This window comes from Apaloderma vittatum, unplaced genomic scaffold (assembly GCF_000703405.1).
Source record: "Apaloderma vittatum isolate BGI_N311 unplaced genomic scaffold, ASM70340v1 scaffold361, whole genome shotgun sequence".
In the NCBI taxonomy this organism is placed as follows: Eukaryota; Metazoa; Chordata; class Aves; order Trogoniformes; family Trogonidae; genus Apaloderma; species Apaloderma vittatum.
Window position 1 is genome coordinate 1 of NW_009700555.1, and position 12642 is coordinate 12642.

The 12642-nt window shown below is 43.3% G+C and overlaps 1 protein-coding gene across 1 annotated transcript; it reads left to right on the plus strand.

The window, feature by feature from the left end:
• The first annotated feature begins 1392 nt into the window (after window positions 1–1392).
• Window positions 1393–12385, plus strand: COLEC10 (collectin sub-family member 10 (C-type lectin)). The gene is made up of 7 exons (XM_009878773.1): window positions 1393–1447; window positions 3229–3243; window positions 6477–6545; window positions 7862–7933; window positions 9905–9958; window positions 10759–10854; window positions 11994–12385. The coding sequence occupies exons 1-7, from the start codon at window positions 1393–1395 to the stop codon at window positions 12383–12385; spliced, it is 753 nt and encodes a 250-aa protein (XP_009877075.1).
• The last annotated feature ends 257 nt before the right edge of the window (window positions 12386–12642 follow it).

Genomic DNA, 12642 nt, shown 5'->3' on the forward strand with positions numbered 1-12642 from the left:
TGGTATTTGGGAAAGGGTCCTTCTCAAACCCGTCCTCATCGATGTGAGAGTCTGTGCTGGGGTCCTCCTGGATTGTGTCCATTCTTTGGTGGTCCTGTTTTGGTGCGGTGGTGACGGGAGGCACGGCCGTGAGGGGCTGCAGTGGCTGATGCCGGCTCATCGACTGTGCCGCTGGGAAGAGCTTGATGATCCAAGTGCAATGAGAGTCAGGAATAATTTAAATTAATTCTGTGTTATTAAAGAAACAATGTATGTCCCAGTAATGCACAAAGACCCACACTTTCAAATAACAGAAGTCAGCAGAGCTTCACTGAGCCTGCTGAAGGCTTCAGTCTGGCTCATGCAATGCAATAGGAGAAGAGGGTATTTCCAATGAAGTTAGTGGACGTTAATAAGTGGAAAGTGGAAAAGCAAGCAGTGAATCCAGTTTATTCTTAAAGAATAAAGGGCCCTCTGTTGTCTAATTTGGAGCTGGATGAAAAAAGACAAGTCCAAGAAGTTGTGAGCAAAATGCTTTAGTGTGGAACCTGTGAGAGCCCTGCACGCTCCTGCAGGACACCTTGGAGCATGGCTGTGGCTGCAGCTGCACATGCCAGCTGCACCCATCTGTCACGTTGTCTGCCAAAAAGGGAGGCCCAGTATCATCTTCTTCCCTCACCCTGACCACGGGGTTCTTACCTTCACCTGGTGCTGTCTTCACTGTTTACTCACCAGACTTTTCACTGAGCTGATTCAGCTCAGTCACTAAAAACATATCTTACTTGTTTTATTGATATTCCTCTGGTTATCTGAGGATAGTGGAGTTCTTTCAACAGAGGGTCGGAAGAGTGCTCAGCATCAGGCAGAGAGGAGAGAGTTGCAAGCCAGTGCTGGGGGCTGAAAAGAACCTCGTGTCAAATAAGCAGATGTCAAGAAATCCTGTCCTCACTAGCCATAAATAACTTGTAAGTAAGAATCCCCACTGCTACAGGAAATTGGCTAAGGATCTGAGAGACACTTAAAGTGAAATTAGAGGAAAACTTGAGGCTTTCCATTGACGTAGCTATGACATGCTCATACACTGGAAAGACAATCTGGGCTGTATCTGCTTATTTCTTGGAGTCTGCAACTCCCTCTGGTGACAAAAACCTCTCAGTAGAGATCGTGCATGTGCAAGTGCTGCGAAGCTTCACTGTGCTCAGGCTCTTAGAGCTAATCCTGTGGCTATCTGCAAGACTATTCCAGAAGGGGAAGGCATTCAGTTGCTCCTGAAGGGTTCTCAAAGCTTCAGAATGATTAACATCTCCTTATCCCTTACGTTTAACACCTAGGACAGACAGACATCATCTGTATTCATTCTTTGTCTGTGGAGGTGGGGAGGGTCCCTACACCAACTCTGCTGAGACTACGAGCATGAAACATGGAACTCTGCAGAACCGTGTCATGTATAACCAGAGCGTTAAACCGTGTAACAAATTCCATACAAAGTCTTTGTGGTGGGACGTTGCCTGTGCCCAGAAATGCTAAGAAATCCAAGGCAAGCTGCGCAAAGCAGCCATGCCCACACCAACCCAGGTTAACTGTCCCACCACACTCACAGTAGCCGTGTCCCCACGGCGCTTCATGGACTTTTTGACTGGTGGTGAACTTTCTCCGATTCCAAGTGTCTGATGTCGCAGGACAACTGTGCTGTAGCCCAACAAAAAATGCATTTCTATAATTTGAAAGGGAGTGTGGAGGAAGGAATATGGAGCTGTGGTGTGTGCTAATCCCACAAGGGTAGTGGTAAAGTACAGAGTACAGGGAGCTAAACTTGGGACAGTCCCACCCACGCTGGCTGCCCCTTGGGAGAGGTCACCACAGTCAAGGGTCTTTGTCCTCCTGTTGCTTCAGAGGAAACAATTTAATTGATTCACTGCAAAAGAGACTTTAGAGAGCATTAATATTCCTGCATTCTTTTTGGTCAGGAGACAGGAGCTGGAGCTGACCTGAGGCCATGACTTAGCAACACACCTGGTCTCAGTAAAACCCTGCGTGGACTTAGGAAGTCTCTCAGCAGAGCTCTGTGTGAAAAGGCTGGATGCTACATGCTCCCAGAGAGACACACACATAAACCCAGCTAAGAGTCTCCTCTCAGCTTTATCCTTTAGTTATCCTGATGCATGGCTGCCTCTACAGATAAGGGTGGACTCTGTAATCCCCAAGGATTACATCCCAATTCTTCAAGAACCAGGGTCAGCCCTTGATCACAAGACATGAGGAGTCATTAAAAATATGTCAACAATTTAACCTGAAAACTTCTTCCATTCATGAATACCAACCCCATAAATTGTCTACAAGAGATTCAGCAGGGAAATCTAAGTTATTTGAAGGTTGGTAAATTCTTACTAATTAAATTCTTACCAAATGTAATCTCTCAACATTGTGTTATTCAGTGAAGCTTCTGAAGAGGCAGAGACCCTTTCAACTGCCTAAAAATCCTGCTGATTAGTCCTTCAGCATTTTCCTGAGCTTGTTTATAGGAGAAGCAAGGACTAAGATTCCTTCTCAATTACAACCAAAATTTTCTAATGGCTGCAAAAGTAATTTACTGCTTATGGCTTCTGCTTTCCTTCTGTCTTGCGCAGTCTCAAGCTGGAAGAGTCTAGTAAATTACTGTTTCACGTGTTCACTTTAACAGTCTGATATTTTAAATCTGTGACACAGAAGAAGTGAATCAGCTTGAGGGAATACTAACAAGCCTGAGAAATGGTGTTGCTTCAGCTACTGACTCAAAGTGCTTCAAATGCCAGTGTAGTGCATTACCTGACATCCTTGCAACCACAGTTTTAAGGTGACAATCTGCTAATGAGGTTAAAACGTAACCTGACAGTGCCCCAAGCGTAAAGTAGCACAAAGAGAGATTAACCTCTAGGCATAGACTACAAGCCTATGAACTCAGGGATCAGAGGGGCTTTCATCTGTAAGGAAACTCATGTTGCACAAAGCACAGTAGTGCAAAATTCAAAAACCAAGCCCAGAGTAATGGCAGTATGTAGCTGTTTTGGTTTTTTGTTTTGTTTTGTTTTGTTTTCTGGTAGATTACAAAAAAGTGACTTATGCAGTGGGATGGCCTGTCCACATGAAGTCCCAGAGATAAGAGAGGGAGGGGTACTTACCAGAAATCAGAAACGAAGCCAACTCAACCCTTGCCGGAAAAAAAAGTCACCCAACCTCTCACAATCCCTCCTACCTGGTTGCAAATCACAGCGAGACCACAAGGGGGTAGCCGAACCCAAGAGTACACGTTTCTTGACGAAAGGTGATCCTGGAGATCACGGCACCCAACTTTAACGCAAGTTAAAGGGGGACACAACGCTTTTATAATTGTAACATCGTATTATCAAGCACCAGGCTTAGTCCAATTTTAAATGAACAATGTGAGAGCACCGCTAATTAATACTGTGTGCTTCTACCCTTGCTTTGTAACAGCCTACCCATTCTCAGCTACAATATGGAGAGAAAAGCGGGATTTCCCTCCTTTACAGCCAGGCAAATTATTATTATTTCCATTTTCTTACGTAGGGAAACTAAGGCGAAGCACGGTAGGCCACATTATGCCAAGATGAAGCAGGTGACAGATCTTACTTCCCTCTCCTTTAGGCTTTTAGAGGGCCTGAGCAAAAACTGGACTACATGAGAAGTTAGCAATAAAAGTTGAGACGCTCCCTAATCTCTCAAAATCTTCAAAGCAAACTTTCCCACACCTTTTGACCCTTTCATCTGTCAGCTCTCAGTCTAATGGTGCATACAGGGCAGCCTAGCTTCATCTCCAGCAGCCCTCCCTGTGAAAAGCTTGCTCCAAAATGTCTCAGAAGACATCATCGAGCCTTTTAGTGGCTCAAAATCTTGACTCTGAGATTGGAAGAAAACACCTTCAGAAGGTAATCACAGCTTCTCCAAGGGTATATATTGACTTTCTTTCCGGGGTTCTAAGATTAACTGTCTAAGCAATGCTTCTTACAGAAAAACCAACAAACCAAAACTATGAATAAACCAAAAAAAAAGCATCTTTCTCACACAAAGGTGTTTCTTCTGCAGAAAAAAAACGGTCTCTGGAGAGGCTTTACCCCAAGAAGAGCAGTTTGCAAGCCACAGGGAATATAACTAGCTGGCCTGAGAGAGGAGATAAGGATTGCCAGGGTGACGTGCCATGCCCTGGTTTGGAAGGTAAAATTTGCTCTCCTGTGCGACACGGGCCAAAGGAACTCCCTCAGCACTTTCTTCATCAGACCAGAGTTATGGCATATCTTACACAAAGGAATTCACTGCATGAGGATAGGCTGGGCATGAAAAGCCTCCTACTTCTCCCTCCCCTTTCAGAGAGCCCAGTCCACTTGTTAAATATTCCCATGTTGCATTTCCAGTCAGGACTCATCCAGCTCCCTTTCTATTATCACACATTTCCCCAAGTATGGGTTTGTGGCCTGTGATCAGATCAGCTCTTAACTTTCTCCTGGAATTTCATTTCACAAGCCTCTGGGAATCTTTTCTGAACTACTGAGAAGTGACTTTTACAGTTTTCTCAAGGGTTTCACAGATGGGTTTGGAAAGGACAATTATTTGGTTTCTCAGTTGTAAATATGGTTAGCACTGAGGTCAAACATCAAAATTAAACTCTACATTCTCTGGCTCTGCTGCCTCATGATCTCCAGACAAGAACGCAGTACAAGCAGGCATCCTTCCATCAGCTCCAGGCTCAGACCCAGAGCTTCAACTGGATATCTAAGGAGCCTGGCTTTTGGAAATGTATACTGACTTTTCCAGTATTTTTTAAGAACTAGCAAAAATAGAGTTGTTTAGAATTTCTCATTCTGGCTGCTTATAGCCCACAGAACAGCCCATGATACGTTACCTATGGCTACACAAGCAGGAGAAGGTAAATCAGGAGTGGAAAGTACTTTTCAGAAGATAAGAATGAGACTCAGTGAAGCAATCAGTCTTAAAGCAAAGATGGGAAGCTACTTTCTCACTCAGCACATAATTACACCATTGACCTCTTTGCCACAGAATATTTATTATAGGAACCGAGAAAATAAATGAGTTTAAAAGGCATAAGACTAACCTGTGCAGGGAAGAATTCCTAGTGGCTGTTCACGAGTGACCTGGATGCACTGCTTGGCTCAGGTGAGCCCTTAAATCGCTGCTCATGAGAGGCTGGAAGTGGCTGCCCAGGTCACAGTCACCCTCAGGACACTGTTCCCTGAACACTTCCTGCCAGGGCTGCAGGCACCATCCTCAGCGAGGCGAGTTATTGGCCTTGTCACATAGCGCTGTGCTGTCCTTGCTGCTGTTTTGCTGACATCCAGACAGATTTCCCTCCCCGCAGGGCTCCGTATGCTGAACTGCAGGCTCTGCTCCCCTCTGGGCTGCAGGCACAGATAGGGCCGGCTGCCGCTCACACGTGAGATCATGGCTTGGCCAAGAGACGGTGGCTCTGCTCCTGGCCACCCCGACAAGGGTTGGGGACAGCAGGAGGAGGCTGTGGAAGGCGGCCTGTATTCTGTGCTGGTCATTTGGTGTAAAGGGGTGCAGGGGTTGCATATGTGTCCCAGCATTTGTCTGGAAACAAAAAAAAAAGGAAATACGTTCTTGGGATTTGGCTCAAAAGTAAGATACAGAAGATAAGAAAATCAGCTCTAGTTGTGTCCTGCATCATGTGAAGTAAAACTCCGTGCTACCTAAGGAAGAGATAACATTTCTTTCCTAGTAATTGCTGTCTTTCTCCTTTAGACTGTAAGCTGCTCAGCAAGAGATTGTCTCTTACAATACTAAGGATACTTACACAGAACTATACAGGAAGCTGTGTAATAGCATTTTGATCTCATTTGGAGAAATCTCTGCACTACTGTAATAAATGAAATCATTTTACCTCTTGCAAATACTCTTGTGTATGATATTTTCAAAATAAAGCACTGGAGTAATTGCAGAACATGGTTGTTATATCAACATCTAAATGTCACCTGTCAAAGACAAGAATATTGTCATTCTAAGAGCTAAGGTCTATGTTAAGGTCTATTTCAACATATTTACATTCCTACCATTCCAAAAGCATCTGCATACCTTGAACACAGAGTCACTAGGAACAGGAACAATTAATAAATCCCTGTTGCCTCCCCTGGCAGTTCTTCTGTCTATCTACAGGTTTCTCAACAAAGACTGGCTTCTTTATCTGCTTTATAGCTTATAAATAGGACTTAAAGGGTAGGACTAGAAATCAGTGTTGTGTAATTCTCATGCTTCCCTCTGCAAAAGGTAAAGATTTTAGCTTTTCCTAATGATCGTCAGGTTTATCAACTCTTCTCTGGAAAATTATCGCAGAGATAAATGCCTTAAATGTGAAACACAAAATTAGTAGGAAAAAAAATGTGAACTTTAATTTCTGAGGATGTGTAGTTGCATTTACTGCACTGACATAAATGTACCATGATGCTTTATTTTCTCTTTTTTGGAAGGAGATGAAGGTGAAATAGGAGATAGAGGAGAAGTGGGCAAACAAGGAAAGGTTGGACCAAAAGGACCAAAAGGTATTTATGAGAGTTTTTTGGCTATTACTGGTATATGAATATCATTATACACAACTGTACTGGTGCATATAATCCGTGACATTTAATGCTTTTTATTCCTGTTGCACCAGTGGATTTCACAATCCTGTCAAACATTAATCAGCAAACTTAATAGTCACAGAGCTTGGTGAAATTCCTCCCAATGTCAGACAGCTATATATAGCAATAAATTTAAAGAGTCATGTAATAAACCAGTACATTTACTGCTGCTCTCCCAAGTGGCATGGTCCAGATGACCCAGATCACATGTATAATCATTGTCTAGATCACACTTACCATCAGAAAGATTACTATCCTCTTAGTGAAATGATCCTTTAATTGAAATGTAATTTTGAGAGTTACTTCCTACAGTCATAGATGTCTCAGGACTCGGCTCTGTTAAACATATCCCATATCCACAATGTGAGCTGGGCAGAGCATTCAGAGGCACCAGATGTGATGGTGTCAGCCTTGCTTGTATACTCTAATTCAAAAGTTTAATTTTTGTTATTAGTGTTTAATGATAATGAATATCCATGGTCTTTCTTCCTTGACAGTGGTTTAAGACTAATCAGGAAAGTTCTTACTTCTATAGAAACTTTAAAATCACCCTGCTATTATTATTATTATTATAAATAAATGTTTCCGTTTTTAAATGCATTCAGATGACTCTGCTTCTTACCTTCAAAAGAAGATCAGGTAAGATACAAGGGAATCGGGTAACCAACAATTTATGAAGCATCTCAGTGATGTTCAATTCAGTGTGCAAACTGAAATTCCCTAGATTGGGCTGTCATCATTAGTCAGCTATTTCAGAACTTAAATTAATAATGAGTTAAAAAGACATCTGTTATTTTGGTGCTCTGAGGACTGGGAAAGCACATACAGCAAAACTAGCAGCTCCCTACTTGCAGCGCATGATTCCCCTGCAAAGCCACAAGGACTTCAAGGAGGAAGGAAAGGCTTTTGTCTGAGGTAGAGAAAAAAAAAGAAAACCAAACCACAACATAAAACCTACTGCTGGCCTGGTCTGGCGGTGAAGTAAAATCAATATCTGAATACTCACTAGCAGTTTCTGGGCGTTTGCAATGTCCTAAGGTGCCTTGCAATGTCCTACTGTTGTATCCTACAGCAGTAAAATGCTGCTTTGTCCTCAGAACTCCACTCATTTCAACTTCGCCACACGTGTGGACTGGCCACATGCAGGAAAAGAGCAGCAGTAGAGATGTAAATATTGCCTTAGGAAAGAAATAACGGCAATCATCTCTACTCTTCTTCCTCTTTATTTCTTCTCTTAGGAAACAAAGGACCTGTCGGGGATGTTGGTGACCAGGGAATGCTTGGGAAAATTGGTCCAATTGGTGGAAAGGGTAAGCTCCGGTCTGAGAATTTTCTTGTTTTTTCCCTCAAGGTAAATATGTGTTTTGTGAGAGTTCCAGGTATGGAGTAATATCAGATAATGGCTGTGGCCAATGATTTCCAAGAAAAGTTCTGCATTAAGATTAATAACAAGAGCTAACTGAGATAATCTTGGTTTATTTCCCATGCGCAATATATCCAACTTACTTGGCTAAAATAATTTGTTTCATCAGTTAAGAAATCAATCCTCTCTGACAGCAAAAGAGAAAGGGAGAAATCCAGCCCTTGTGCAGTAAATCTTCTGAACGCTCTAAAAGAGAAAGCCAAAATTGTGCCCCTGCTGCTCAGGATGCCACACTCTGTTACCTGCACTGCTGTAGGACATGGGAGCAAGCAGAGCACTGAAGAGCTCGGTGAGGAGAGGATTTTTGCTGTTTTAAGAAAGCACTCCTGCAACCAGGGATGACAACTACTTGTAAATCAAAGCAGAGTCCATGTTTACCTGGACAATAATTTCACGAAATTATGCTCTAGTCATCTGAGAAGAAGCTCAGGGATCCCTTTCTGGTATTCCTAAAGAGCTACTGAAGAAGGAACATTACTTCTGCCACGGGGAGACCTGCCCTGAAAACTGAGCGGGGACTCCACCATCCCCAGGGGAACTCTGTGGTCTCTAAGCAGCACATCAACCCAGGCATGTGGGTGAGTGGGTGGAACAATCTCTCCAGGGAGCTTCTCAAGCCAATGTTTTTAATAAACCTTCGATGGCCTCCAGCCAGCCTTGGTATCAGAGAAGAACAAAGGAATTTGGCCTGAGGGACTAATTTTCAGAAGTACCCAGACAACTGAAAACACAGATAGTTATCTCCTAAGATGTCTTCAGTCACCAAAGGAGACCAGAATTTAAGAATCCCACAAATTGCTTATCTTTATCTGTAAGTAAACCGATGCTCTGAGCCTTTAAATCAAATTCTCTCTCAATCTGAATGTACAACTTATTTTCCCCTTCTAGTTTTTCTCATTTTCTTTCATTATTTGCAGAAGCAAAGGTCACTAAGTCCCTGTTTAAATCTACCATTAAACATTCAAGTTCCTAATGAAGCAACCCTGAAATTTCAGCCTCTAAGTGTACAGTGTCAAGCAATGCTAATTAAAATGACAGCTCACTCCTAATTTCTTTAAAAAACACTACCATACAAAGGAGGAAAAAGCACATCAAAACACAGCCATCAACAAGGCAGAGCAAGTATAAGTATTTTTTGACCTCTGAAGGTTTTTAACTCATGAAAGAAGAGCTGACAGGAATTTCAGATAAAATCCAGCTGTTCCTGATCAAAATTACAGCTGGGATTTTTTAAAAAGCTAGTCACCTCCACTTACAGCATCTGGAGAAATGCTTCTGCCTTTTTTAAGATTTATAGAGGACGACGAAAGTGGTTGGATGAAAATAAATCACATTTCCATGAACTATATGTGAAACGAAACGCTGCTCCTTACTGACCTCATTTCGTGCAGGTGCTAACCCCTGCCTGCACACAAAACCTGTTGCCCACGCAAATTCAGCGGCTCAGTGGACATGAGCCTCACCTGGTGCCTAATCCCACCCTGGAGCTACTGAACCCAGGGCAGGACTCCGTCCTGCGAGGCACTGAGACAACTCGGGTCTCTCAGTAGGCAGATTTCTTGAGTGCGTTCAGCCTGTCAGGATCCTTTTGCAGTTTACATTTAAAGTAAGTGGTACCAGGAACCAGCTGCACACAGGATGCCTGTGTTATCAGCCAGTTAGCTATTACAGGGTTCTCCTTAGTTCCATAAGCTGAATTAATCATGGTTTGTTTGACTTGGCACATCTGCCAGTACAGTACATCAGGGCTTCCTATCAGAAGCACACCATTACTACCTTATTGAACAGGTTTTTCAAATACATTTCCCCAACATGTGAACTGTCTGAGATCTGAGAATGTATTTTCCTTTTTATTCAGGTGACAAAGGAGCCAAAGGCTTATCAGGAGTCTCTGGAAAAAAGGGAAAAGCAGGTATGCTATTCATGCTTCTCTGACAAAGGCTCAAGTCTGCTGGGCCTTCGATTTCAGGGTTGGTTAGTCTGCAGTTTCACGGCATTTGAGGCCCATGGAAAACCTTGAGAATAGATGAAACAAACAGGAGGAGACAAACAGTTTTGTTTAGCAAAGTGAAGGCTTGGGTAGGGGCATGACCTATGAATAAGAAGAGTTACATAAATTAGTGGGCAATGTTTGATATCATAAAAACGAACAACTAGAAAGGCCAGCAGTACATTCATACTGGAAGCTAGAAGAAAGGTTCTGAATAGGAGCATGCAGATGAAGAAATAAGTGATTTTAGATAGAGCACAACCTGTTGTCAAATGAAGGCAATGCGTTTGCTTGCAGAAAGAGAATTTGGATCTGATGACCCAGAAAGTTCTTCTCAGTTCTAATAACCTTGAATGTTCTCCCACCTTGAATGTACACCTGTGCTCATTTTTAAGAGATTTCATACGCAATTCCAGTTTGGTTCTTAATCAATAATGAGAGAGGCAGAAGATGTGCAAATCACACGCTGATATGGGTGGAAAGAAGACTCTTCCATCCGCATTTTTAAAAGTTGGGATTCTTAAGCCAGTCAGCAAGGGACTGTACAGAGCCAAAATACTATGCATTTTGATCAACAGAGGTACAGCCAGCAAGGCAGGGTGATGCTCCCCAAGTGGAGGCCAAGTCTTCAGAAGGTTTGAAAGTGGGCTGCAGACATCCCTCCACGCACACACACAAATGCTTCTAAACAGATAAATCCTCTGTACTTTGTATTCCATCAGGCACAGTCTGTGACTGTGGAAGATACCGCAGAGTCGTGGGACAACTGAATATCAATGTTGCTCGTCTTAACACGTCCATCAAGTTTCTGAAGAATGGTAAGGATCCTTAAGCACTTGATGTGATTTATTTGGCTCCTATAATGTTTATCATTGGTATTCCTCTACCGCTGCTGCTTTAGGCAGCATTCACAGACGACCCAAAGAGAGGGTCCCCACTGTGCAAGGCACTCCAAAAACACACAGAAAAAGGACAGTGTTACACCTGCAAAGATATAAGCAGCAGATGACTAAACGCAAAAATAATCAAGAAATTATCAACAGCACAACAGAAAGAATCACAAAAAGCACAAGGCATGGCTTGCTAACCACTGCCACACCATCAGTTTGCTCAGGCTCAGCAGCCTCTCAGGCAGTGAAAGGAAAAAAGTTTGTGCTGATCTGCTCCAGAGAGGCAGGAAAAGCATTAAGAACCTCTTGATCTTTCTGCTGCTTGGGAAGGCTGCAGACACGGCATTGCTAGTGCTCTCCTCAGTGCAAGCATCATTCTGGCTCCAAGTCAAAGCTCTGCTCACGCCCATTCCAGCAATCCATCAGCAGGGACAGTCAAATTCCAGCTGCCCAGGCATCCTCCACGGCACTGCTTAATTCACTGGGATATGTGCAGGTTAAGAAGTTTGGCTTTTAAAGCCTCTGAGCAGCCACAGTTTTCTTTCTAGTCAATGCAACTTAGTGGCTACAGACCTCTGAATATCAGGCTGTATTTAAAATGTCTTACATTAGCAGTCACATCGATTTTTCTTTACATGGAAAGTGTCTGAAAAGCTACCTATACTTTTGTGTTTCCATCCCAGGGCACCCTTTTGCAACCTGTATTCAAAAACACGCAAAGCAACAGGGGTGATCCAGTTAGATATTGCTGCTTGACCATGTAGCATGCCCTAATTTGATTTATACCAGAGACCTGTGAAGTAAAACATAAGTGTCATAGGAGACACATGACAATCAGGACTGAATAGCTCTTGTCCTAATATGTGCAAGGTGCTTGTCAGTCCCATTAGCAGCACCAGTCTCTGATGATGTCCTCATCGTTCATCACCGATTCAGCAGTGGGAATACTTTTTCTTTCTCCCTTTTATTAACTTTAATGTAAAAATCATCTCATTGTCATACTGGAACAGAAGCACCTTTGCTATCTGTTGACATGCCATTAAGCTATTTTTTTTTCTCCTTTGAAGTTATAGCAGGTATCAGGGAGACAGACGAGAAATTCTATTACATCGTGAAAGAAGAGAAGAATTACAGAGAAGCCTTGATCCACTGCAGGGACAGAGGAGGAACACTGGCCATGCCAAAAGATGAGGCGACCAACACCCTGATTGCTGACTACATCTCTAACAGCGGCCTCTTCCGAGCCTTCATTGGGCTGAACGACATGGAAAGAGAAGGACAGTTTGTGTATGCAGACAACAGCCCGCTGCAAAACTACAGTAACTGGAAGGAAGGGGAGCCTCATGACCCAGCTGGCCATGAGGACTGCGTGGAAATGCTCAGTACGGGAGAGTGGAACGACTCTGAGTGCCAAGTCACCATCTACTTTGTCTGTGAATTCCTCAAGAAGAGGAAATAAACGTGCTGCGGAATGTGCCCGGCACCTGCTGTACATACAACAACCCCTCTTCGCTCATCCACTGTAAGGAGAGCAGCGAACGAGGGACAGGGCTCAACTCAGCCTTCACTTCACTGAGTTAAACAAGAGCAATTCCTGCTAAGGTGGCAGCAACCATAAAGTCCGCACAGGTCTGCAGCCAGTCAGCCGTGAAATTTTAGTTCATTTCTATGTGTATGTCTATGTGTATTTTAGGGGCAAATTCAGGGCACGCAGAG